Here is a 24,216-nt window from a genome sequence, read left to right on the forward strand (position 1 = left end):
TGGCTGATGGTACCAGCCTACCACTAGCGAAGGTAATTGTCAATGTCAATACATTATGCACTTGTAAAAATCTATGAATATTATATACACAATAGTGCGATCAGCAAAAAGTAATAGTTATAATAACTTAACATCGCCTATAATACATTACTGGCTCAAACAATACAGAGTATGATAGTGTTACATGAAATACGCAATGTATAATATGAATATGCATGGATTAGATTATGATTAAGGCATTAGCGCGCACAGTAATGAGCTATTGACAACACGTGCGGTAACTCTCAGTACAGTTTAACGTTCGCGGAAAATGGTCGTGTTCATTGTGATTTTCGCGCTTTTCGCGAGCCCGATAGAGACTCTCGCGCAGGTTAGTATTTCGATTATTTTTTGAGAGAAATATTTTTTTTTTAATTAATTTTACTGTTAAGGTATTTTTATAACGGAAATGAAATATGTTAAAAATATTTGATAAAAAATTAAGATTGATCAGTAAATTTGGGAATTTGGACTTTCACAGCTTTTATTGGAGGACATTTGACAAAGTTCACATTACCAATAAAAGTTTTTATTAAATAAATGTAAGACGAACCAGACAAGGAGATGAAGTCGTTTCTTTCTTTTGAAATTATTGCCAGTTCCAGCCAGTTATGATGAATTCCAGAGTTATTACTATTGAATTATATTATTATTTTTATGTTCGAGGCATTTTGAGAAGTCCAGCGATGCCTAAGTAAATTTGTAACTCCTCATTGTTATATTATTTGAAACTGTAAATGTGTAATATATGTAAATATTTTTTTACTTCGACCACGAAAATAATTTAAGAATTTTAGTGACAAAGCGAGACAAATTCATAGTATGAGCGAAGTTATGTATAAATAAGTAAATAACGTTATGTAAATATGAAATTCCTCGTGATAAGCCTTACTAATTCTTATCGCATATTTAAATTCACTTTATTTACTAACAAATAAAATTCTATTGCAACACACCTCTATATACATACTTACATTTACTCTTTCAGGTACCAAATGATTTTAGAAAAATATGTTAAATAACCTTCTATATATCATTTAAAAAAATTGTGGCGCTACAACCTTTTAGGTCTGGGCCTCAGATTTATGTTTCTGTTTCATAATCACTTGTCCAATCTAATAGGCAAGTAGATGATCAACTATTTCCTCATGATGCTTTCTTTCACCGTTCGAGGGAATGTTAAATGCGCACATTAAAATAAAGTCCATTGGTGTACAGGAATCGAACTTACGACCTGAGGGATGAGAGTCGCGCGCTGATATGCTCTAGGGCAACAATTTGTCCTCCGATACATATTCCCCATTAATTATATTTCCCATTAATTTTTTCACTATAAACGTAATATCCTTTTGTCGAAAACGGAAATTACCCCAAAACAGTTAAATTATAACGTAACATTTATATGTCCCTAAAACTCGGTAATTAATCCTTATAGGTCCTTTATTATAGTTTGGTTGACATTTGACCGCGACACCCGAGCGAACAGCGTCCCGTGGCAAGTTACCGTGTGACAATAAGATGCTGACTACAGCCTCAACTTTCAATATATGCTTAGTATACAGCTAAATTAATTTCAAACATAATAAAGTAATGTAACAATAAAACAAAACTTTTTTAAACTATATTACGCGATTTCCGTCCCCCATGTAACGCGGAGATTTCTCAACCTGTATCTAGAGAGAATTTATAACAACTTCGACTTTTTATTGGAGACATTGTTATACCTTTGTGGTTAAGTGTACCATTCTCAACCATGGCCGTGCGATTGACCGGTTCAAACGAATTTTTAATTGTATTGTTTGTTACCCAAGGAACAGGAACTATTTGTTCATGTAAAAAAGTTATTATCAATGTATCATAAAGGAATTTTGTTAGCCCGTGAAGCTGCTTTTACACTATTAGGATACCTTGCTTGTTTTAAGATAGAGGCATTGCGTAAATGCCAAAAAAAATGAAAATGTTTAAGGGTTTAGGCCTTATAGTTTTAGGATAAAGGCATTGTGTAATAGCCCGTGAAGCTGCTTTTACACTATTAATGCGTAAATGCCAAAAAAATTAAAATGTTTAAGGCTTTAGGCCTTATAGTTTTTACTGTTGTAGGAGATTACAAATGTTTGTTCGAGAATCTCTCAATAAAGTGACGCTGCAATGACGTTTATGTTCACATAGACCATCGGAACTTCTATTATTTTTGGATTGACTATCTAAGTTTGCATCTAGAAACTTGATAGTAGGAATTTTAAGAGAAAAGCTGTCGTTTGTCATAAAATTTAGCTGTACACAAGAAACGTGTGGCCTACGTTAATGATATATAAATAGAGAGTAATTTAAAATTATAGTTGTGTATATTGAACTAAAAATATACCGTGACGCTGTCTAGCAGTGTCGATATTGTGCAACTGAAGGTCACGTCATAATGCATCCACGTCATTGCACGATCGTATTAACACACACTTATGTAACTATTGAAACTCATTTTATAAGCTCCAAGAAGAGTTATTTAACCTGGAATAGTAAGAAAGAATTTCTTACAACTAAATATTATCTCTCTTCAGCCGGTATATAACGTCTGAGCGTCAGTCCAGCGTCTCACTTATAACAGTGTAAAGAGTTGAGGATGATGAGTCGATCGGTCCATCTGATTGATGAACGGCTTCGTTCACCAACTTTACGAGATGGGTTGCCTTCTGTGTTACCAACCACGAACATTTTCTCCAAGTTCTCATCGCCTCTGCGCCTTGTATGGCCAATCCATGATATAATTGGTTGTCGGCATGCAATAGACAGTCTATTAGTCTTCGGAGTTGGGTTGGGATCGATGTATTGGTGCACTTCGCAGTCTAAATAGTTCTTACCAGTACCACATCTCAAAGACATCAATCCTTCACCTTTCCCGAGCCAAGACACTACGAAGTTTCTACTACATACATAGGCATAGGTCTGATTTTGGTTTTGATGCCAATTCCAGATGCCAGGTGTGGCTTAAACGTGATATAGCATCTTTCGCCATGCGGAATGTATTTTTATCTTGGGGACAGTGCCGCAATCGTTAGAGATGTGGGATATGAGATATATGAAGTGTTCAATCCCATATTGATGCCAGGAATGTTGCAAGTGACACATGGGAGTTTTCTGACTCGATCTTCAAAATATTCTAACTACATCCATTTGTTTTTAAAACATCCAGGCATCAAAACAGTTACCCTTTTACATTTATAGCATCATCTATCTAAATAGCGTATGTATATTTATCTTCTTATAAATATCTTAAACTGTCAAAGAATCACATCCAATCCAGATTTTGTATAAGTCCCGGTGTAAATACCGCACACATTTATCACATTTAGCAATTTCTATATATTCTAAATCAAAACAATAATAATTAAATATGCAATTCTCCACACATAAATCATGGTCCGATGTAGCGGTCTGACGGCAGGTCTCGACCCCTTGCGGGATAGCGGTTTAATAAAAATAATTTAACTTGCCGGTAAGGAATAAAATACATGCGGTTAAAATGCAAATGCACTAAGCAATTTATCTACTAAGTTAAGTAATTATCTAGTTGGTACTAGGAGTTCATGAGCAATGATCATCCCAGCCTTTGCCGTGAATCTTTCTATGCGTATTAACACTTACGATTTTAAGCACTGGGAATTGTAAAGTTTTTACTGGCATCCGATGTATCTATGATAACTAAATCTTGACTTAAGTACCCGTTAACTCTTACGTATGGCTAAGCATGACTTTCATTTGTGAAAGACTACAAAGTAGCATCTTACACGATGCTAAAAAGCACACAAAAACGCGAGTTGTAGAGTGTGTAGGTGTGCCTAGGTGATGTATATGATGTATTTCGTGTCACCTACATATATTTGTATTAAAACTTAATACATTTTTTTTAAACATATTAAAGAGATTACAATTTAGTCTACTCTAAATAATGACAATCAGGTGAAAATTAAAAAAAAAAAACTATTGTCGTTTTTAATATTTTTATTTACTAATTATTTATATTTTCCGTTTAAACCTTCTCCGATCTTCCACGAATGTTTAGAGATGCTTATTAGACAAATGTATCCAGCCATTCTCGAGTTTTGGCTAGCTAAACGAACAATTCATTTTTAAATAACATTCAAATTTAAATTATGCAATAGAATAGCATTTATGCCCTTTAAAGAAGTTTTAAATAATCTAAATTAAAGTAAATATTCGGTACCTACAAGTTAGTGATAATGTCTCAAAATATCGTAGATTCTGGGATGCTGTTCAAACGTATCTTATATCAACAAAGTTATCTCCTCGCTCTTGATCTATATTATGATAACAAGTACCTCCCTTTGACCTTACACCATTTATGACGATTATTTTGTTAGAGCGATGTTAGCCTAATGGTTGCTGAAAAATCTTTCAGTCGAATTCCAACTATCCACCAAAATATTTTTATTAAATATTGTATTTTATTGCTCTTGTACCAATGTATCAGTATTTGGAGCGTTGGCCAGCGTTTTTAAATAAATATATAATTTAGAAACTGTATCTAATAAAAATCCAAGCAATTCCGTAATGAATGTTCTACACACATATACTTGGTCAACTGACCTGTAAATATAAACAGTTGTTAAGGAATTCTACCGAAATAATCAACTATTTTTAGAATAAAGCATAAATTTAATATTAGTATTAGAATTCCTATTATTCTCGAAATAAATTGTATAAAGCAATAAAATATACTATGTTGCGAACAAAAGCTGTAATCGCATATTTCTTGTATATCAAGATTGTATGTTTCCTCTGTGACATCATTCAAATATTTGTATTTTAACTACTTCCTGTAGGGCATTGCTTAAAACAAATACTTTAAGAAGACTAAACATATATCCTTCAATATCTATGTAATTCAAATTTAAAAAAATTAATGGCGCTACAACCTTATCAGATTTGGGCTTCAGAATCTTCGGAATCTGTTTCATGATTTGTCAATCTAATAGGCAAGGAGGAGCATCCTGTTCCTGACGCACGCCATCGACTTTTTTGGGTCTAAGGCAAGCCTGTTTCCTCACGATGTTTTCCTTTACCGTTCGAGCGAATGTTTAATCTGCACATAGAAAGACCATGGCCGGGGATCAAACCTGAAGCCACTAGGCCCACACTGCTTGTATCTATGTAATTATAAAGTCAATATCTTAAACGTCATGAGCGTTCGGAAATAAGTTTGAATGATGAAAAATCCAACAGAGTTTAGTACCTCAAGACTCGAGGTGTCACAGTTTTTTTGGATTTTTTCATGCTTACGGTTAATTACGGATTGTCCGGTTTTTTAGATGATGAAAAAAAAGTTCATAATTTATGTATGCCGTTGTAAAATAATTCACTAGTCACTGACTCATCTAGCATTTAGATACATAGATTATACACACAATAGAATATAAACTTGTGTTAAATCTTTGATATACGCCGATGAGAATCTTACGCATGATTAGATGATTACAAGATGTGAGTAACATGATGATATACTAGACTGAATGACGACCGCAGACACGTCATAATATAGATAACCAGCTGAGCTGCATTCCGAGCTAGGCAGCCGTGTAGTCACGGCTTTAAATAAACAACTGGATGAAAGCCTATTCATATAAAATATATACTAATAAGTACTTATTTAATAAATATGTTCCAATGCTGCCTGCGTGCTCCTCACGATGGTGCTGGTTAGAAAGAAAACGTGTACCTTTTTATGAAAGTGTCTATGGCAGCTTCCGCTCCAGGGCCGTAGAGCTACTGGTCGGCTCAACTCTTTAACATAATGTTTATAATAGCCGACTGCCTGCACTGTGCTAAACACTGCCTTGTACCATCTGCTGTGTCCGTAATTTGGTCAATCCACCTACTAAGTTTTTTTCCTCTTTTTCGTTTATTTACCGTCGGCAACATTTTTGCTCCACTTTTCTGTTCCTCTTGTCATGTATTCCGCCCATTTCCACTTTAGTTTATTTCTTAGTATCATCCGGAACCTGTGCTCATCTGTTAAACGGTCATTAGTTTAACTCCAAACTATAACCTATATAATCAACAACCTATCTAGAGAAAATAGTCGATAAGCTAACATACTTAAAACAGTTAAAAACCTTTACTATCTGTTAGTCAGGTTGCTTTATGTTTATTTTCTATAACCATTCTCAATGAATGAAGGTCCCTGACTATAACGTCAGATTAAAAATTATAAACATTCCCGTTTATTACTTTTCATCACGGATAAGTTTGCGCGTCTGAACAACATATTTCGCACAAGCGTTTAATTTTAATTATCTCGTAAACTGTATTTCTAAGATGCTGACGTAGTCGTAACGTATTCATGGTCGTTACAGTAAACTTCTGAAATAACTTTCACTCGTTATTGAGTTAAACTTTAAACAATGTGTTGTTAATATAATATCATCACTATGAAATGAGCTTCCATTATATATAACAACGCAGTAACATATACATCACAACAAACAAAAAAACACAATTAAACACTAATAGATTAAAAAAAAACAATTTCTAACTGTACAGGAACTGACATGAAGCAAACTTTTTGTCAATTCACTCAACGGACACTCAAAAATGTCTGTGAATCTATGCAGTTGATTTATTATTCCATACCATATCATGTATGAACTTTTTGAGAGGTAGTTTTCGCTGAGAGTACGAAGAGTAACGGCGGTCTTCTAGCGTAAACATCAGGAACCCCGAGGCCTAGGCACTGGATAGTAGGCACAGTATAGTTTTCTTTTCCTTGTAACAACTTTATTAGGTAAGGGCTGATTATCGGCGCACTCTGAGCCACAGAACCTATTATTAAATAATCATTAACTTGTGTAATATATTTTTTTCACAGACACATGCATCAATATACGTCGACGTGGCTCCCGAAGTGGAGAACCTGGAAGTTGAGAAGCGGTATACACCTGAACTTCTTGATGAGCTGCAGTCTGCAAAGGCCGATGCACTCCTCCTCTACACAGAGTACACGGCTCAGGCTAGCACTGATATGAAGACCTTCATTAGAAATATATCCCGATTGACAGAAGATACTGTGAGAGGCATGAACAAGACTTTGCTGGATAGCGCTGTAAGTATCTTCTCTGAAATATAATCCATGTTGGCCAAGTGGTTTCGGCGTGCGACTCTAATCCCTGAAGTCTTAGGTTCGATCCCCGGCTGTGCACCAATGGACTTTCATATTACGGGCGCATTTAACATTTGCTCGACCGGTGAAGGAAAACCGGCTTGCCTTAGAAGCAAAAAGTCGACGAAGTGTGACAGGTACACAGGAGGCTGATCACCTTTCATCAATTATTCCGTGCATGTTTATAACGTTGTTTAAAATAAAAAGTTGTCTGTTACATGTAATCAAACAGAAGTACTTTAATTATGCGTGAATCTAATAGTATGTGAATGGATGTGTATATGCATTTGACAGTGTACCTGAGAGTTGTTATAAGCGTGCTCTGTGTCTGTGTTTGTTTTTCATGCCAAAGTATGTAAGGCCTCTGTAAAATCGAAATCCAATTCGTCTAGCGTAATGTTATGTTTTGTGACATATGGATAGTCCTCATATTGCAAAAAATCGTTGGCCAAACATAGTCCTCCGTTTTTGCGTAATACAAAACTTCTTTTCTTAGAAGTGTTCGGATTTATTCGTCCATGGAGTGTATCTTAAACAGATCGCTAAGACGACGATTTGTAGATATGTATGAAAGCCCTCACTATCTGGTTTGTTTTTAATTAAGATGAAAATTAGCTATATAATTCAAAGTTCATAGCTAAGTAGATGAGTCGACTGTAACCAATAATAATATACACATACATTCACATTTCTGTCTAAACCAGTCGTCACAATATGTTATTTTTATTTAAATCAGTATCCCTTAACATCAGCTGATTCTTTTGCCCTAATAAAATTACGATCAATTTTCAAAAATGGTCTTAGAAAGTTACATTTAAATTGCTATGGGGTAACTATGTGTTCAAATATCTAATTACATAAATTAAACTATTACTGTACTATCATCAATAAACAATAATTTAAGGCGAGACGATCTCCATGCAACTTGCATACATATGCACTTTGAATAAGCTGATCTGTCCGCATTCCTGAATATTGCTGACTATTTGCATACCGCATCTAGAGTACCCTATTTATACTGTGAGTGTATCAATTGATGCGTTATTGCAAACTAACCTGAAACATACGTGCTTTCGAACCTTGGAAGCTCTGGGTGTTAGTAACAATTATATATGTTTAGAGTTAATGGTGGAATGCTTCATTTAAAACGAAATTTAATTAAGTGGTTATAGTAATCGTGGGATGTAAAATGTCCCTTGAGAATTACATATTGAGATTAATAGGGGCAAAATGGCAGGAGGCTCATCTGATATTATGTAATCCTCTACTCTACCTCTACACTCACATTACCAAAGGGCTCGCAAGTTGCCTTTAGGGAATTGTACGCTCTTTTTTGTTTGCGTAATTCAAAGAATCTTCGGCATATTTATTGCATAGCATGATTCAGTATTGAATTTAGTTACGTATAGCCAATGTTTGTGATATATATATATTGAAATTCCTACGTAAAAGCAGGTGAGAAGAGTGTTATATTACAGTTATGAATTCTTGCAGTTTTCGAAGTCGTGTCTCCATAGCTCGGCTGTGAATCGAAAGATTTTTCTATAACTAGACGCTTTCACGTACGGTGATGAAGGCGACGGTAATATCATGTTTTAGACTTAAAATTAATGCAGAAATCTGATGACGTATTTGCATATGGAATAATCATGAAACATATCTAGATAAAACATGTCAATTCCAAAGCAATATCACCAAAGCAATGTCATGTAACTGTGACTAAGCTCTTGGCCATTTTCTCTCATAAAGGCATTGGCAAAAATCTTCTACATCAGAGCCAATAAACAATCATATGACTAATTGTTTTAAATATTCTCGATAGCTTTGATAAGAACTAGTATGAAAATAGATGATTAAAACTAATTGTATTGTATATGTCAGATGATGTAAAATAGTTATTTCCATAGTTAAGGTTTAATGACATAATTATATTTTTTAAATAATTTTAATGCTACAATTAGCAAATCTTCAACGTTTCACTTGCGTTTTGAACCAATTTTATTGTTTCAAAATAAAGTTGTTTAACTCATACTCATAAAAAAACAATACCAGTGACGCTATGAAGTTTTTAGGTCTGGGCCTCAGATTTCCGTATCTGTTGCAAGATCAACTCATATTAATATACATATCCTTAGAACACACCAGCACCAGCAGGTCCCCCAGGCGAAACAATAATATAGTTATATATATATATAAACGTTAACCGTATGACTGCGTTATTTCTAAGTTAAAAAAATAAATCAGTGCGCTATTATATTTTTAGGTCTGGGCCTCAGATTTATGTATCTGTTTCATGATCATTTGTAAATCTAATAGGCAAGTAGGTGATCAGCCTGACGCACGCCGTCGACTTTTTGGGTCTAAGGCAAGCCGGTTTCCTCACGATATTTTCCTCCGTCGTTCTAGCGAATGTTAATTGCGCACATAAAGAGAAACTCGCACGCTGAAGACACTAGGCCAACACTGCTCGGTCTCTAAGTTGCGTCGGCTAAACACATCTTCCGTTTGTATCACGTAAATACTCTAAAACTAACCCAAATCCAATATGAAATTCAATTATCTAAAGCACCAATAATACCATAATACCTGCAACTTCAACAAATAGCAAGCTCCAATAAATCATATAGTTTATCAAACGCAGTAATGGCGCGACTCAGTGCGGTTCAATCGAGACTTGAACCGAATGTGTGCCACTGCGCATTCCACGCACCACTTAGGGCATCTGTCTTAAGCTTGTTTTTAATTGAGCTAGCTTCAAAAAATATTTTTAACTTTACAAGAAGATCACTGTATTAATAGTTCATTTCATTTCATTTATTTACAACAAAACACACACACAGAAACACATAAAATAACAATAATCGAAAAGAAAAATAAATTAAAAATAATAATAATAGATAGATAACATTTTTTTTAAAGAAAAACGTTTAATTGCGTAATGCGTGTGTGATGTGGTTGTAATTGGCCTTGGCTCAGCATTTTGCTGAGGAGCAGAGTTGTTCCACAGCGCTGGTCATTCTGCCAGAGACCACAGCAGCTAGTTTGCGCGTCAGTGGTAAAAAAACAAATAAGAATATAATACTCAGTAGAAATAAATAATAAATTTGATATATGAATCTTAATTACCTTCAGTGTGTAAACTGTGCCAAACATGTTTTAGGTGACAGCAAAACAATTGAATATTCAACAGGCCGGCAAAGAATTTTAATGTTACTTATAATAGAGATGAAGAGTAGGTGTATTGTGACAATACAAATACTTAGTAAATAATAATAATATAAGCCTCTATTCAGACATAATGTTAGATAAATTGAATCTTAAACTAGTGTCTCTAGGCACCCATCTGTTTGCCCATCTTTGGTCAAGGCCTCCTCCATTTCTTTTCACTCTGCTCTGTTCTGAGCCTTCTTTGTCCATATTTTCCCAGTTACGGTTTTTATTTTGTCCTCTTCCGCCTTCGTAACTGTTTTTCTTTTCTTATTTCTTGGATACCAATATATGTCCTTTTGGTCCACTCTACCTATACCTCTAATTATATGACAAGCCCATTTCCAGTTCAGACATCGTATCCTAGTTGTGACGTCTTTAATTTTGCGTCCGACTTTTTATGATTATATTATAGATTCTATCGGACTTTCTGATATTTAGGAACTACTATATCTATCTATACAGGAAATACATTATTTACTCCAACCAAACAAACGCATAACCAACCGTAGAGCACAGTTAGTAACATACAGTTTCTTGTAATATATGTATTACAAATCTCTGCAATGTTTGAATTTTGTCAATAATAATTATACAGAATTCATGCCAAAATCTAATGTCGGGGTTAAATCAACCATTTGGCTTAACTCACGTAATTCCATTTTGGCCAAGGTTTCTGTCATTTTCATACATCATATTTAGCTTTCTATTTGATACGCGGCTTAATGCATTTAATATGTATTATGATAAGAGATATATGTATTAATAATAAGATAGCGTTTAATGGATTACGGAAACTTATAATATAAATTTTAGTAGTTGCACCACAAAGAACGGTTCGGAGGCCGTCGATAGACAATCTTATACTAGAATAATAAGTCCTGAGTACATACCTCGTTGCAATATCTTCTTACCAGGGAGAAAGGCACACAATGTTATCAGCCGTAAGGATTTGGAGAAATTCATTAGTTTGGGAACAAAGAGAGGTTAGACTGATGCTAATACCTTGCCTCACGATAGTCCTCAAAAACGCACTAAACACTCACTATAAAATTCTAAATAGTGGACGTAACTATTATCAATTATAATTAACAAAAACTATATATCGAAATAAAAATGTGTCTAACGTAACCCGAGTAAGTCTCAACAGTGACTCAACTAATGAATGTGACGATCGGCCGAGAAAAAATATTTGGGATCACCCATCAAAATATATTAAAGTAAAATTATGTATTTCGAACAGTAGTGTTAGCCTAGTGGGTTCAGCATGCGACTCTCATCCCTGAGGTCGTAGGTACGATCTCCGAATGTGCACCAATTTACTTTCTTTCTATGTGCACATTGACTATACGCTCATCGACAAAATTGTGAAAATCCCGGCATATTAGACCCAAAAAGTTAACGGCTTGTGTCAGGCACAGGAGGCTGATCATCTACCTGCCTATGGATTGAAGCAACACAACATATAATTTAACTTTTGTAGACATACAGACAAGTGTAATTGTCTAATAAAAATTCAGTTTGTTGTAAAGTATTTGCGACAGAAATTAAGTTCTATCAAACGACTAGTCGTACAAAACATAAGTTATCCCCGGGATTCAAACCTTTATCTCTGAGCTATGTACAATTAAAATTTTAAAAATATTAGTATTATAATAAAACCAAATTAATATAATAATTAAACCACAACTGTAATTTGTGGTTTTTATTTTTAAAAAATACGTTAAAGTTTTTTTTATGTATTCACGCGTAATAAACTAAGTTATTAATTGTTTACTGTTCCGTAATTATATGAACTATGTATTATAGTATTTGCCTTGACTGTCTAACGGTTCATGGTAGTGTTACTCATTAACACGATTCGCATATAGCACAAAAACATGTACACACACACAATAGAGTAAGAGGAAAAGACAATTAATGATAATGATGCCTCAAGTCCTTGGGTTTTATCAAAGAAACATATGTTTATGGAAAATTATATAAAGGTAGATATAGGCAAACGGTCGACAACGTGTGTCAGGCACCTACTTGCCTAAAAGATTGATAAATGGTCATGAAACAGATACATAAATCTGAGGCCTAGCCCTAAAGTGGTTTGATTTTTTATAAATGGCTCTAATTGTAAACGATTGTTTTTACTCATACACCTTTCAAAGTTTTCTGGGAAATTTTCGCGCTCTTTTTACATTCAGCCGCAGTTATCATGGTCTTAGCAGATAGAACTGGTTCCGAATATATATAGAACCGAATCGAAATTTAAACTTATCTATCCGTACTAATATTAAGTAGAGATAAGTGTATGTTTATAACTAATAAACTTCAAAAGTACGAGGCTAATATCAAATTTCACCATTGGAATGCTACATAGTCCGTGAGGCTATATTTGTTTATTTAATCTTAAACCTTAAATTAAAATTAAAACAAATAACGTAAATCATGAGGGATGCAACGGGCGGCCTTATCGCTAACAACTGATCTGCTTCAGACAACCCTAGTAAGAAAAGAAAAGATATACATACACATATACAAGGGTAAAGTGCAAGTGAAGAATAAAATTACAAGTAACATTGGGGAGGAGGATTACAAAAGTCATGATTGGGGAGGTTAGGATATGGTTCAGAAGTGTATATTTACCTTGACAGAATTATATATTGACAAACGCTGCGTCAAATGCATGTCGCAAATATTTGCGATGGCATGGCTGGTGTGAAGGTTAGATAATAATTTCCAGTTATTTCTGAAATATTGCAAGGTTGCAGCTTTAATTGCAACGGACACACGGACATTGTTTATATTTTTTACGACTTCCCCGCGTTTATGATGCGCGAGCGCATATCGAGTGACTATTGAGATAATAAAACGAATTGTTTGAACATTTTGTATGCAAATTACCTACTGTACTGAATCGTTGATGAATCACTTGGTTTTATGGAGATAGAACAAATGTTTCAGGATAATTAACTAGACAGTTTAATAATACGTATCGTTTTTTAAAATAATTATTTTTAAATGTAAAGTGTTTAGTATAGTTTAGTATATATACAAAGAGATAATTGAAAAGTTTCAAAATTACTTAAGAAAGTTAATCTCGTTTAAGATAACGTAAAGATATTTGAAAATTTACTCATTAGACTTGACAAAAACAATTTTAGACAAAATTAATTTGCAGTTCACTTCTAGAACAAATGCCCTTTTTTGTTCCTGCTTATCGTGCTTTCACGTTCCTCACATCAACACCAACTATGCAAAAAACTAACTTTAGTATCGCGCAGCCTAGACATACAAAGACCACTAAGGTTTCTCTTGTTTGAGCTATCGCAGAATATGCTTAAAAGGACTATTAAGGATATCCATAGCGCAAAATCACCTGCATCATCATACCGTACATACCCTAACTTTCACACCACCACACAAGACAGCTGAATAAGGTATTACATACGTAATTAATATCTTTATAATTTTTTTCCTTTCGTATATGTTTGAAGTTTGTTTATATCCCGTATTCCATATTTGGCTATATCTTGATTATATTTGTTTTTTGTTGTAATATAAGTTCGGAGTACGATATAGATAAATATTTTCATCTAAATCAAGTATAATGCTAATTATCTCTATGGATATTCAAAAGAGTAAAATTAGATACTTCAATTGTAACAGTTTATAAAGTTGTATTATTTTATATATTATCTATATGTGAAGTCACAAATTCAGTTTTTTGTATATATTTCCTTATGTATTATCTATTAGAAAACGAAGATTTTTTCTTAGTTTATGGCTTGATTTTCTCTCTCTACGCATAGACATTGCGTCATCTACAAAGTGTAATATGGAGAGTGTTCTAAAGAGTTCTTTGGGTTGATTCATCACCGTACGAGCCCTTATTCCTCAAATTCATCCACATCATCTTGATGGCTAGACGCACAACAATGTCCGGGCTGCGATGACGGACCTTTTTGCCCCCTATCCTAAAAAAAATTTTTTATGGGTTTCCTGCGTAAGATAATATGAAATATAATGATTATTATTGGAGGTCGGAGGTCGCAAATCTACGCGGAATTTGTATTTTTAAAAATTAAGATATTGTAATCTTATAACCATAGTCAATAAGCCTTTACAATAATACAAAATCAAAATGAACCTGAAACATGCGCACGCGTCGTGACCGGTCACGAACCTTGACTCTGACAGATTTTATAATGTATAAGTGAATGGATATTATATTCGAATAGATAGGTTTCATTATAAATTATTTTAGAGACATTTAATGGATTTCAATTCACTGTCAAATGAATGGGAAAATATGCTTCTTCTTCGGTCGCACTCTTCATAGATGAAGGTCGTGTTAGTGGCACCGTCCAACTTCCTTCACTCTCACTTGTCTCCCGCAAGCCTCTGCACATGGGTGATGGTAAAGCCCTTAAGGGCCTACACTTCACAGCCTCGAGGTCTGTGTTACATGCCTAGAATGCGTTGGTAACCAAGTGTCGAAAGATTTACCTATAACCGTCTTAGTATGGACACGTTTGTTTCCTTAGCTGTCCAAGGAATTCTAAGCATCCGCCTCCAACACATGTGGTGTTCCAGAGCATCTATTTTTTTAATATAAAACATGCTTAGTTTTATATACTCACGTGAACCAATAGTTTTTTTAATATAAACGAAATTTTAAACACATGACATCACCGGTCTATTTATTATTGACTCGAACGTGGACGGAAATGGCTATTTTCAGCTGATAACGTTTTTGGCATATTTACAAATAATATGAATAATGGTTTGCATTTATAAATTGATCTGATTTATTTATAGCTGATTGCCATAAATGCGATAAAAACATATGTTCTCTCATCTCTTAGGCAAACGGTACGGAGCGGAACTAGTCACGGTAGAGGTCGGAGTAATATTTCAACGCCACTATGGCGATGAGTGAGCAGTGTTGGTCAAGTGGCTTCTCATCCCAGAGGTTGTAGATTCGATCCGCGGCTGTACACCGATAGACTTTCTTGATGTATGCTATTAACATTCGATCGAACGGTGAAGAAAATTATCGTGATGAAACCGGCTTGCCGTACACACAAAAAGTCGACGGCGTGTGGAGGAGGAGGTCACAGGAGGCTGATCACCTACTAGCCTATCAGAATGACTAAAGTTTATGAAACAGTTTCAGAAATCTACGGCCCAGACCTAAAAAGGTTGTAGCGCCACTGATTTTTTAATATGACGATGGTCTAATGATAAATTTATTTTCCAGCCTTCCACATGCAGAACAGAATTCGAGAAGCATCTAAAGAAGATAGAATATGACGCTCACCGCGCTGCTACGTTTAGCGCCGAAAATCATCACAAGTTTTTCTTGGGGCATATGATCGTCTTTCGCATGCATTTGAATAAGGTATTTTAACCTTACGAAATAAATTATATAAAACTTTGATAAGTATTTGATCAATATTATACACATACTCAAAATCACTTGATTCATATAGGTAACCAAAAACACTTATGAATGTCAACAGAAAATATGTTAAATTGATTCTAAATTTACATATACTACCAGTACGCAAGTCAAGGGTGTAGGGCGAGCAATAATAACTGGCAAGAAACTCTAGGCCACACTTTTTAATCGCCAAGTTTTGAGTCATACAAATTGTTTGAACTGGAGCAAATCAGTCCCAAATATTTTTATATAGGATCATTGAACACGACTATTGAAGTCGACAAATTTATGAAAAGATTTATTAATTACTTTACCTTTTATATCTAGTGATACAGAACATATTCCTTGTTCCTCATAAGTAACTGAGATTTTGGTTGTTTTATTATTAATCATACATAGGTCTGAAAATATTATTACAGAAGTAAACATGATGATGTTATGTAGACATTTATATAATCCATTTAAATATTATTGAAGAAAATAGTATCTTGTAAAATGCTAGTAAATAGAAATGTAACTTTGATAAACTCTTGAAAATCACTGTAATTATTTGTTTTCCAGAGTGAAGAATACATACGAAAATGCGATACGATTATAAAAACCTGTGGTACTGCTTGTGAAGTAAGTAAATATATATTTAATTGTTTATTCACAATACTATTTGTGTGTGTCTTTCTAGTGTTCATTTCTAAAACCGTCATATTTAGTTGTCGTATCTCATTAAAGAATAAATGAATCTATCTATCTAAAGTCGAAATTGGATTTAATTGTTATATTATTTTTGTGTTCTTCATTTATCAATGAAGGCTATCGCTAGGACCGACGTAACAGTTAAAATACGACTGGGATCTAAGAGTAAAGGTAATTCCAGTCATGATACTTCTCCTTAAAAATCCGTCAAGGCACCCACTTAAATGGGTTTCCATGGGCTGTGATGAATGACCCTATTCTATTGTATAAAAAATTCTATAAGCGCTCCTATTCTATTAAAAAGAAGGTATAGAAATACGACTTTTCGTTACAAATACCCTTTGGAGTTATGCTTGATATTGCGGTCTACTCGATAGTGAGGGAGTTCCATGGATCTGGTTGGCGCTGAGTCTTCTGACTTCTTGATGACAACTTAAATATAATTTTCATAAGTGTTTGATTATCCTCATTTTAACATGTGTGATGTTGAGCATAAATAAAATAGAAATATTTAATCACAACATTACAATAATTGCTAAAGATTACATTTAACCTTAATATCTGTTTATTTTGAAATAGTGTGCCTGTGAACTGTTTAAGGAGTCTTTTAAAGATGTTTGTTAGATGTGTATTACAACTACACAGCCTAGCTTTTCTATTATAGCCTATCAGTAAACTTTGATACGATCTTGTTATTATGGTTTCATTGAAGTTCGAGGTGTTCTGAGAAATTGCATCACTGTCTTAGCTCACGCCAAGACAGTTTGTCTGTCAATGTGATTGAATCCACGTCATTAAAGGTCGCCGTCCTGTTTAAATATAATCGAAACGTAAATAATGAAAGATTTTATTTACATTAGTGCCCGGGTAGGTGAACAAATTACAACTTTTCGATAATTTATTCTTTTAAATCGTTTAGAAATTATTTTACTCATTACCTTTACTACTCAGCGATAAGCACTGTGAAATATTTTTTTAAATCAGTCCAGTAGTTTTTATTAGTTATAAACATACAAAAATATAAACCTTTTCTCTATCCCATATAAGGTTTTTCTGTCCTTATATTATTTTTCTCACTTGTGTAGATAATCTTTATTCTTATACTTTTATAAGGAATTTAAAAAATTAAAACGTTTAGTTTAATTATTAGGTATATTTTGTTTATTTTAACCACGTAACACCAACTCTTATAATAATTATGTTATGGGTGTCAAAACTATATCTCAAATAATGTTTACTTCGTTGTGTAGTATTTACAATAATCTTAACTTAAAATTTGTATAATTAAAATTAATAAATAGAAAATTACAACAAATTTAAAAAGTTTGGTATTAGTATTGTCTTTTGTTAAAATAGCTTTTACACATTAAGAAAAACACTTTTTGAACGGATTAATGCTATGTATTATTATTAAAAACTTATAATTATTTACATAATTCTAAATTTTTAATTTTTTTCCGACGTTTCGCGTGCTTTTCAGTCACCGTGACCACGCTCGCTAGCTTTAATCCGTTCCAAAAGTGTTTTTATTAAGTTTGGTATTGTTATACTTATCCTTGAAGCATCACCTCTGGGGGTCAGTAGTACTATCTATCAGCCGTTAACTTAAATCATTTGATAGAAACTCATGAAGAGCCACTTGTATTTTGCGTACTTATCCTCCAAAGAGAACAGGGAGCGGTGCTTGATTCCAAATAGATGTTTCAAAACGAACCTTTAAGAGAGATTCCGTAGAAGTTTTTAAAAGATTATCCAAATCACCTTATAGAACTGGACGATGCCATCGAGGATCGCGAAGTAGATTAGTTAAAATTGGTAATAAAAAGACAGAATTTAAAAATGAACTGTTTTCCGAAATTGCGTTTTGTCTTTACTGTTGACAGCCCCAATTGTTAAACTAATTATTGTGTAATTGGCTTAACAGGGTTGCGGTAATTGAGGTTAAAGTTTTTATTGTTTGTTAATAGACAACATCTCGTATGATTCGGTGGAGGCGGCTTGCGCTATCTGAGATCAACAGGGTACGAGATGATATACAACATTCACGTCAATCTTACAAGGTACCTATCAAAGTCTGTAAAATATCTTCGTTAATATTTGACTTTTAAATAATTATTTATATATATATTTTTGTTGGATTAGATTATTAATTATCTGTAATGTCTTAACAGATGTTTCATTTCATTTGTTTGTCTATGTATGTATTAGTGATTTAACTTTGAATACGAAGATTTAGGGCCTTCAGCGTGTGACTCTCATCTCTGAGGTCATAGGTTCGATCCCCGGCTATGCACCAATGGAGTTTCTTATTATCTGCGCATTTAACATTTGGTCGAGCGGTGAAGGAAAACATCCTGAGGAAACCTTGCCCTAGACCCAAACAGGAGACGGCGTATGTCAGGCACAGGAGGCTGATCACCTCAAAATCAAAAGTTTTTATTTCAAATAGGCCTTTGCAGGCTCTTATGAAACGTCTAGTTGCACGGTTCCAAAAAGTGGGTCTCATGGAGAAGAACCGGCAAGAAACTCCATGGACACTCTTTTCAACAATGGTTTAGCTTACAAACTACCTACCAACCTACTTGCCTACTTGCCTAAAAAAAATATAAGTACATATGTGTTCATATTCATACAAAGCATAGGTGGGCCAAGTGATGCGTCACAATCACGTTTAACAGCAAAAAAACCTTTGAGATTAGAAATAAAAAAGGTGAGTAAAAATTGTTAAAAAAACAATATTTTTCCAGGATCTTCTGCTCCATGTACACCGTAAGCTCAACCACTTCCGGCGACGCGCCAACTCGCGGTCAAAAGAGGCTATCGCGAGCTTAGAGGCTTGTACTAGGCACAGATTATGAATTTAGACGTGCAGTTAATACATAATATGTATTTTGACACGCTATGTGTAGTACAATTATTTTCATGTTATGAATTAATGTTTGTAGCAAATTAACAATGCAAATGGTAACCTAAATTAGGATATATCTTATAAGTAAGAAAATTTACGTACATTAAAGCCGGAAACTAATCACAAATTTATTTACGAGGAAATGGTCGATTACGTAATCAAAACCGATTGAATCAATTGTTTACTTTATACCATTAGTTGCCTGCCTTACAGTCTTCTATCTATAGAATATCCATACAATCTATTGCACTCCGGATATTGCTGCATGAACTTCCCAATTTAATTCCGTCATCTCCTTTCCAACGCTTATCTAGAAGCACGCTGGAGTTTCACACCTTGTAGTCGACATCCCCAGGTGCCGCTCGGCAAGATCTATTCGTAGGTTCTTTAAAAAACTGCAAAGGATTACCTTGCCCCCTTCCATCTTACCTGGACAGTATAATATGGGTTCGTTTAAGCGGCGGTTAAACAGGTATTTTCTGGACCGGCGGATTCTCTAATAGATCATTGCTGAAAATCCAGTTCTCTATAAAGAAATATATAGATATAATATAATTGTTGTTAAAAGTTCCTGATTGGTATTAAAATTTATAATATAAATTAAATGAATTATTCGAATTTGAACGACGTTGATAATCGAACGAGTACTGTTATTATAGTATTAAGTTTATAATTGTATATAAAAATGTTTATAGAGAAAAGTTTACTAGATTTTTGGAATTTTCATTATGAAAACAGATTGAAACCACTCCATTTTGTTCTTACATAAATTGAAGTCATATTTGAGGGTTTACATATACAGGTGTATGTAATAATTAGCTGTTGAAAATTATATATGTGCCATACTCGTATATGTAGATAATTATTTTAGTTCTTAGTTCTAATTCTTTTGTCTATAAATTATGAAATTTATGTATGTTAGGTTTCCGTTTTTATGTTATGCAAAACTTACGTCCTAACATTGCAACATTTTTGTCTGGTGTTTAATCGTATTTATTGAGAGCTTTATAACCTAGCTGATCTTAATGAAATTTGTACTGTAATCTAAGTGTATTTCGATCGAGTCACAGCCATTTTCTAAGCTTTTGTTTTTGTTTTCTATTACATGAACGTGTTGATCTAGATTTTTGAACGTAGTAGTAGTTTGTTTATGATTTACTACAATACTTTGATCCTGGCTCATTGATTGTAATGTTTCTGAGTAATATAAACATTATCTGTCAGCTCTTCTATATTAGATAACTTCTATACTAGATAACTTCGCAAAATGTACACCTAAAGCAGAGATGTAGGGTAATTTGCTATGTTTTTAGATTGAATACGAAAGAGAATCGCTTATCGAATAGATATTTGAGAGAATACCAAATCTGACGTTTTAAACCTAACCCCGCTACATCTGTGCTGCCATCTAGGGCGTCATAACATGTCCAACAGGACGAAATAGTTATGTAAAATTGTACTTAGTCTCACTGTGATAGTCGTAATTTAATAAATTAAAGTAATCTATTGTAATAACAAAGTGTTATGTCGAGAGTACAAGCATTTTAGATGATAACAATTTTTTGTTGTTAATATTATGAATTAGTAGATTATTTTTATAATAAAGTCTTAACAAATGATTCTTTCTTATTTTTGTTATACGTCCACAAAACTTTGAATGATATTTCGTTCCCAGAAGCTCCACACAGGACAACACATTTCCGGTTCAGTTTCCAATATCATATTTTGTGACGTAAACACAATTTTCGGTTTCCGACGTCACGTTACGTTTTTGCTTTACGGTACGATGTGTTAACGCACATAAAAATAAAAATATTAGCATTGGAACATTCGACCATTCGGACATTCGACACTGCTCAGTCTTTAATTACATTTTAAACGCAATGTCGTTATAACACTTAACCGGTATTATATGAGCATTGCATTATTTTGCGCCTGTTAAAGCAAATTTATGCGTAATCAGATGCATTATTACAATTTTATCTATCGCCTTGACACCTAGGACATGACATTTCCTATTAATATGTACTGCTAGTGCAAATAAGTATTTTATCTATCATGTTGTGTGGTGTGCAGTTTTTTGTTATTTTATTAATGTCTACTAAATGTCTATGTCAGGTAAGACTTGTACAACCAAAAAACAAATCACTAGTCAATTAAGTATCTGGGGTACATCTCATGGTAAGTGATAACGCCGCCCATGGACACTCACAATGCCAGAAGAATTGTTACGATGTTTTGTTGAAGGAATCTTAGTTGAATTGGTTCGGAAATAGGTTAAGGTGATACGGATGGTATTTTGTATTCTGCCTTGACGATGATGAAACTCATGTCTAGATTACTTTATAGGTGAAACAAAATAAGAACATAATTTTGTTTCACCGTGACAGTTTCTACTCACATTTTATTCTTAAAATCAAGACTTTGCGCTTGTGACTTTTAACTCGAAGTAATGATTGATTCACAAAGAATAGAACTCAGGATCAATTGGATGAACTGTTCCGAACAATTTTATTTATCCTCAAATGTTCTTATAACATATATTTCTGATAAAATGGTCATAAATAACGAGCTAAGTCGACAATATCTAATATCGTATGATTTAAAAAATAGATGCACCAAAACAACGTTACTGCCTTCCTCCTCAAGTACGAAGGTTACATGAAGGCCTCCCAAGACCTGGATAAAAGTGACAAAGCGCTCCTAAAGAGCTGGGCTGCTGTGGCGCAGGTGGATCGTATCAATGTGACTTCACATTACCGCCTTGAGATGGTACACCATAAGGAACATAGCTTTAGTCGGAACAATATTGGTCAGAGGGTAATAATTTTTGTAAAATAATAATTAAAATAAGCCCAAGCGTCGCTAGGGGTCTATCTTGTCTATCGTCAGAATACCGCCAAGATGACCAACTTAAGTTATCACCGATACGTTTTCTGTTTTGATTTTTTTTAAATAGATTATAAGGCAACTATGTATATTGTTGCTTGTTCATATTTCAATAATGAAGTAACTCATGTTAGCGAAGCAAAATTGCATACAGAAATTGTGTCAAAAGCCTCGTACAAGTTGCGTCTGTATGCCCAGTGCAAGGTCCACACAGAGTCCGCGAAAAGATTATTGTATTCACAATATACTAAAGAAATGTTATTATATTGTATTTGTAGGCAATTTTTTATTTTTTGTTGGTTTTCAATTAAAAATATCTGTAGTGGCTGGAATGTTTATCGCTTCATCAGCTGGAAATAAAAAGACCCGAGCGAAATTACTACCGTTGCGAAGCGGACTGCTTGCAGGTAGCAAGCGTGGCAGATCACCAAGAGAAGAAAGCCGTCCACCAGGTTGCTAAAGAGGTATCGAAGTTTTGGTATATTTAGATCTTTATATATTTAAGTAAAACATTGTCGTGAACGTGAAGCTAGACTTCGACAAAGAAATATATACATACATACCTCCATAGATGGCATTTATTACTATATTTTTGTTATCAAATTACTAATATACGCGATGAGCTTTTTGTGTCTTCCAAACCCAAATCATTAATATATCAGAGGGCAAACGGTAGGTAAGGCTCATCTGATCTTAAGCGATACCGCCGCCCATGGACACTCTTAATGCCAGAGGCCTCGCTAGTGCGTGTTGGCCTTTTAAGAATTGGTACGCTGTTTTCTTGAAGGACCCTAAGTCGAATTGCTTCAGAAGTACTTCTGTGAGAAGCTGGTTTCATACGATAAAAGAAATGATAGTAAATGCGGTAAATGATGCAGACGCTACACATTTGTACCAAACACCAAGAGATCAAGCCTAGTGACTTGTCGACGATTCGTACCGCTCTTCGTTGAATACGGTTAACAATGGATGAGAACTTTTGTTACTTATGGCGTTGCAACTTGTGTGTGTACTTTCGTCTGGTCTTGCTGAGCTCACCAAGCTTTTTAGTGGCTAGTTTAGTCTTGCCATCCAAATGACCGCAAAACTGAACGTCAATTGATGTCAACCCCCAGTATTCCGAAGCTTGCCGAGTTTGTAAGAATAGTGTCTTCGAAGAGAGGAGTAGTCAGTTCTTCATGTCCACTCTACGCCCTTGATTTGCAATTGTTTTTGCTCATGAATACGACTTTTTACTTATTACAGATTAAACAATGGCGAAAAAGCTTTCGATATTTAGCAAATCAGTGCCATTTGGATAATCCCAGAAACGAGGATGCAGCGGGTGCATGTCTTGTTGAATACGTATGTACTAACTTATCTTAATAGTCTTGTTCCTGTATATGTATTTTATATAATGAGTCATATAAATAAAAACACAAAATAGAATCACAGCCAGACTTTAGACAGTCAATAACTTTTGATGTACAATTGTAATGGACGAAATTAGTCAATGAAAAACTATAAAAAAACGAATCCAAATGTCATATTAAAATAAAAGCGATAACATTCTTGTGAAATGCGTGGAAACCCATATATTTGGTGGATGGATTCATTTCATGAGATTCATTGAAAATCACCTGTGCTCACGTGTCACGAACGTCTTTTCATTTTCAGATTCAACGGGACAATTACGACTTATCGTTACAAAGGCTAATGAATCTCAAACAAAAATGTATAGCTGACGTATATTTAAAGATGGCGTTTTCTTCTAATGACCTGAACGAATGCCTGAAAACCTGCCTTTCGCAATTTCTTTATGAAATCAGAAATGTAATGGACACGTTACATTTATGTTATGAAATGAAAAGTAAATATAAGGAGTAAATGATAACA

General features: G+C 34.1%; 2 protein-coding genes across 2 annotated transcripts; both read left to right on the plus strand.

Annotated features, from left to right (window-relative positions):
- The first annotated feature begins 281 nt into the window (after nucleotides 1-281).
- Nucleotides 282-21,065, plus strand: LOC123708773. The gene is made up of 6 exons (XM_045659650.1): nucleotides 282-370; nucleotides 6,920-7,153; nucleotides 15,672-15,812; nucleotides 16,416-16,475; nucleotides 18,512-18,604; nucleotides 19,292-21,065. The coding sequence occupies exons 1-6, from the start codon at nucleotides 311-313 to the stop codon at nucleotides 19,400-19,402; spliced, it is 699 nt and encodes a 232-aa protein (XP_045515606.1). The 5' UTR covers nucleotides 282-310; the 3' UTR covers nucleotides 19,403-21,065.
- A 291-nt stretch (nucleotides 21,066-21,356) lies between these two features.
- LOC123708522 lies at nucleotides 21,357-24,216 on the plus strand. Its single transcript, XM_045659279.1, has 5 exons — nucleotides 21,357-21,570; nucleotides 22,066-22,272; nucleotides 22,665-22,805; nucleotides 23,587-23,685; nucleotides 23,998-24,216. Exons 1-5 carry the CDS (start codon nucleotides 21,511-21,513, stop codon nucleotides 24,205-24,207), a joined length of 717 nt encoding a protein of 238 aa, XP_045515235.1. The 5' UTR covers nucleotides 21,357-21,510; the 3' UTR covers nucleotides 24,208-24,216.

The sequence above is a fragment of the Pieris brassicae genome, chromosome 4 (assembly GCF_905147105.1).
Source record: "Pieris brassicae chromosome 4, ilPieBrab1.1, whole genome shotgun sequence".
In the NCBI taxonomy this organism is placed as follows: Eukaryota; Metazoa; Arthropoda; class Insecta; order Lepidoptera; family Pieridae; genus Pieris; species Pieris brassicae.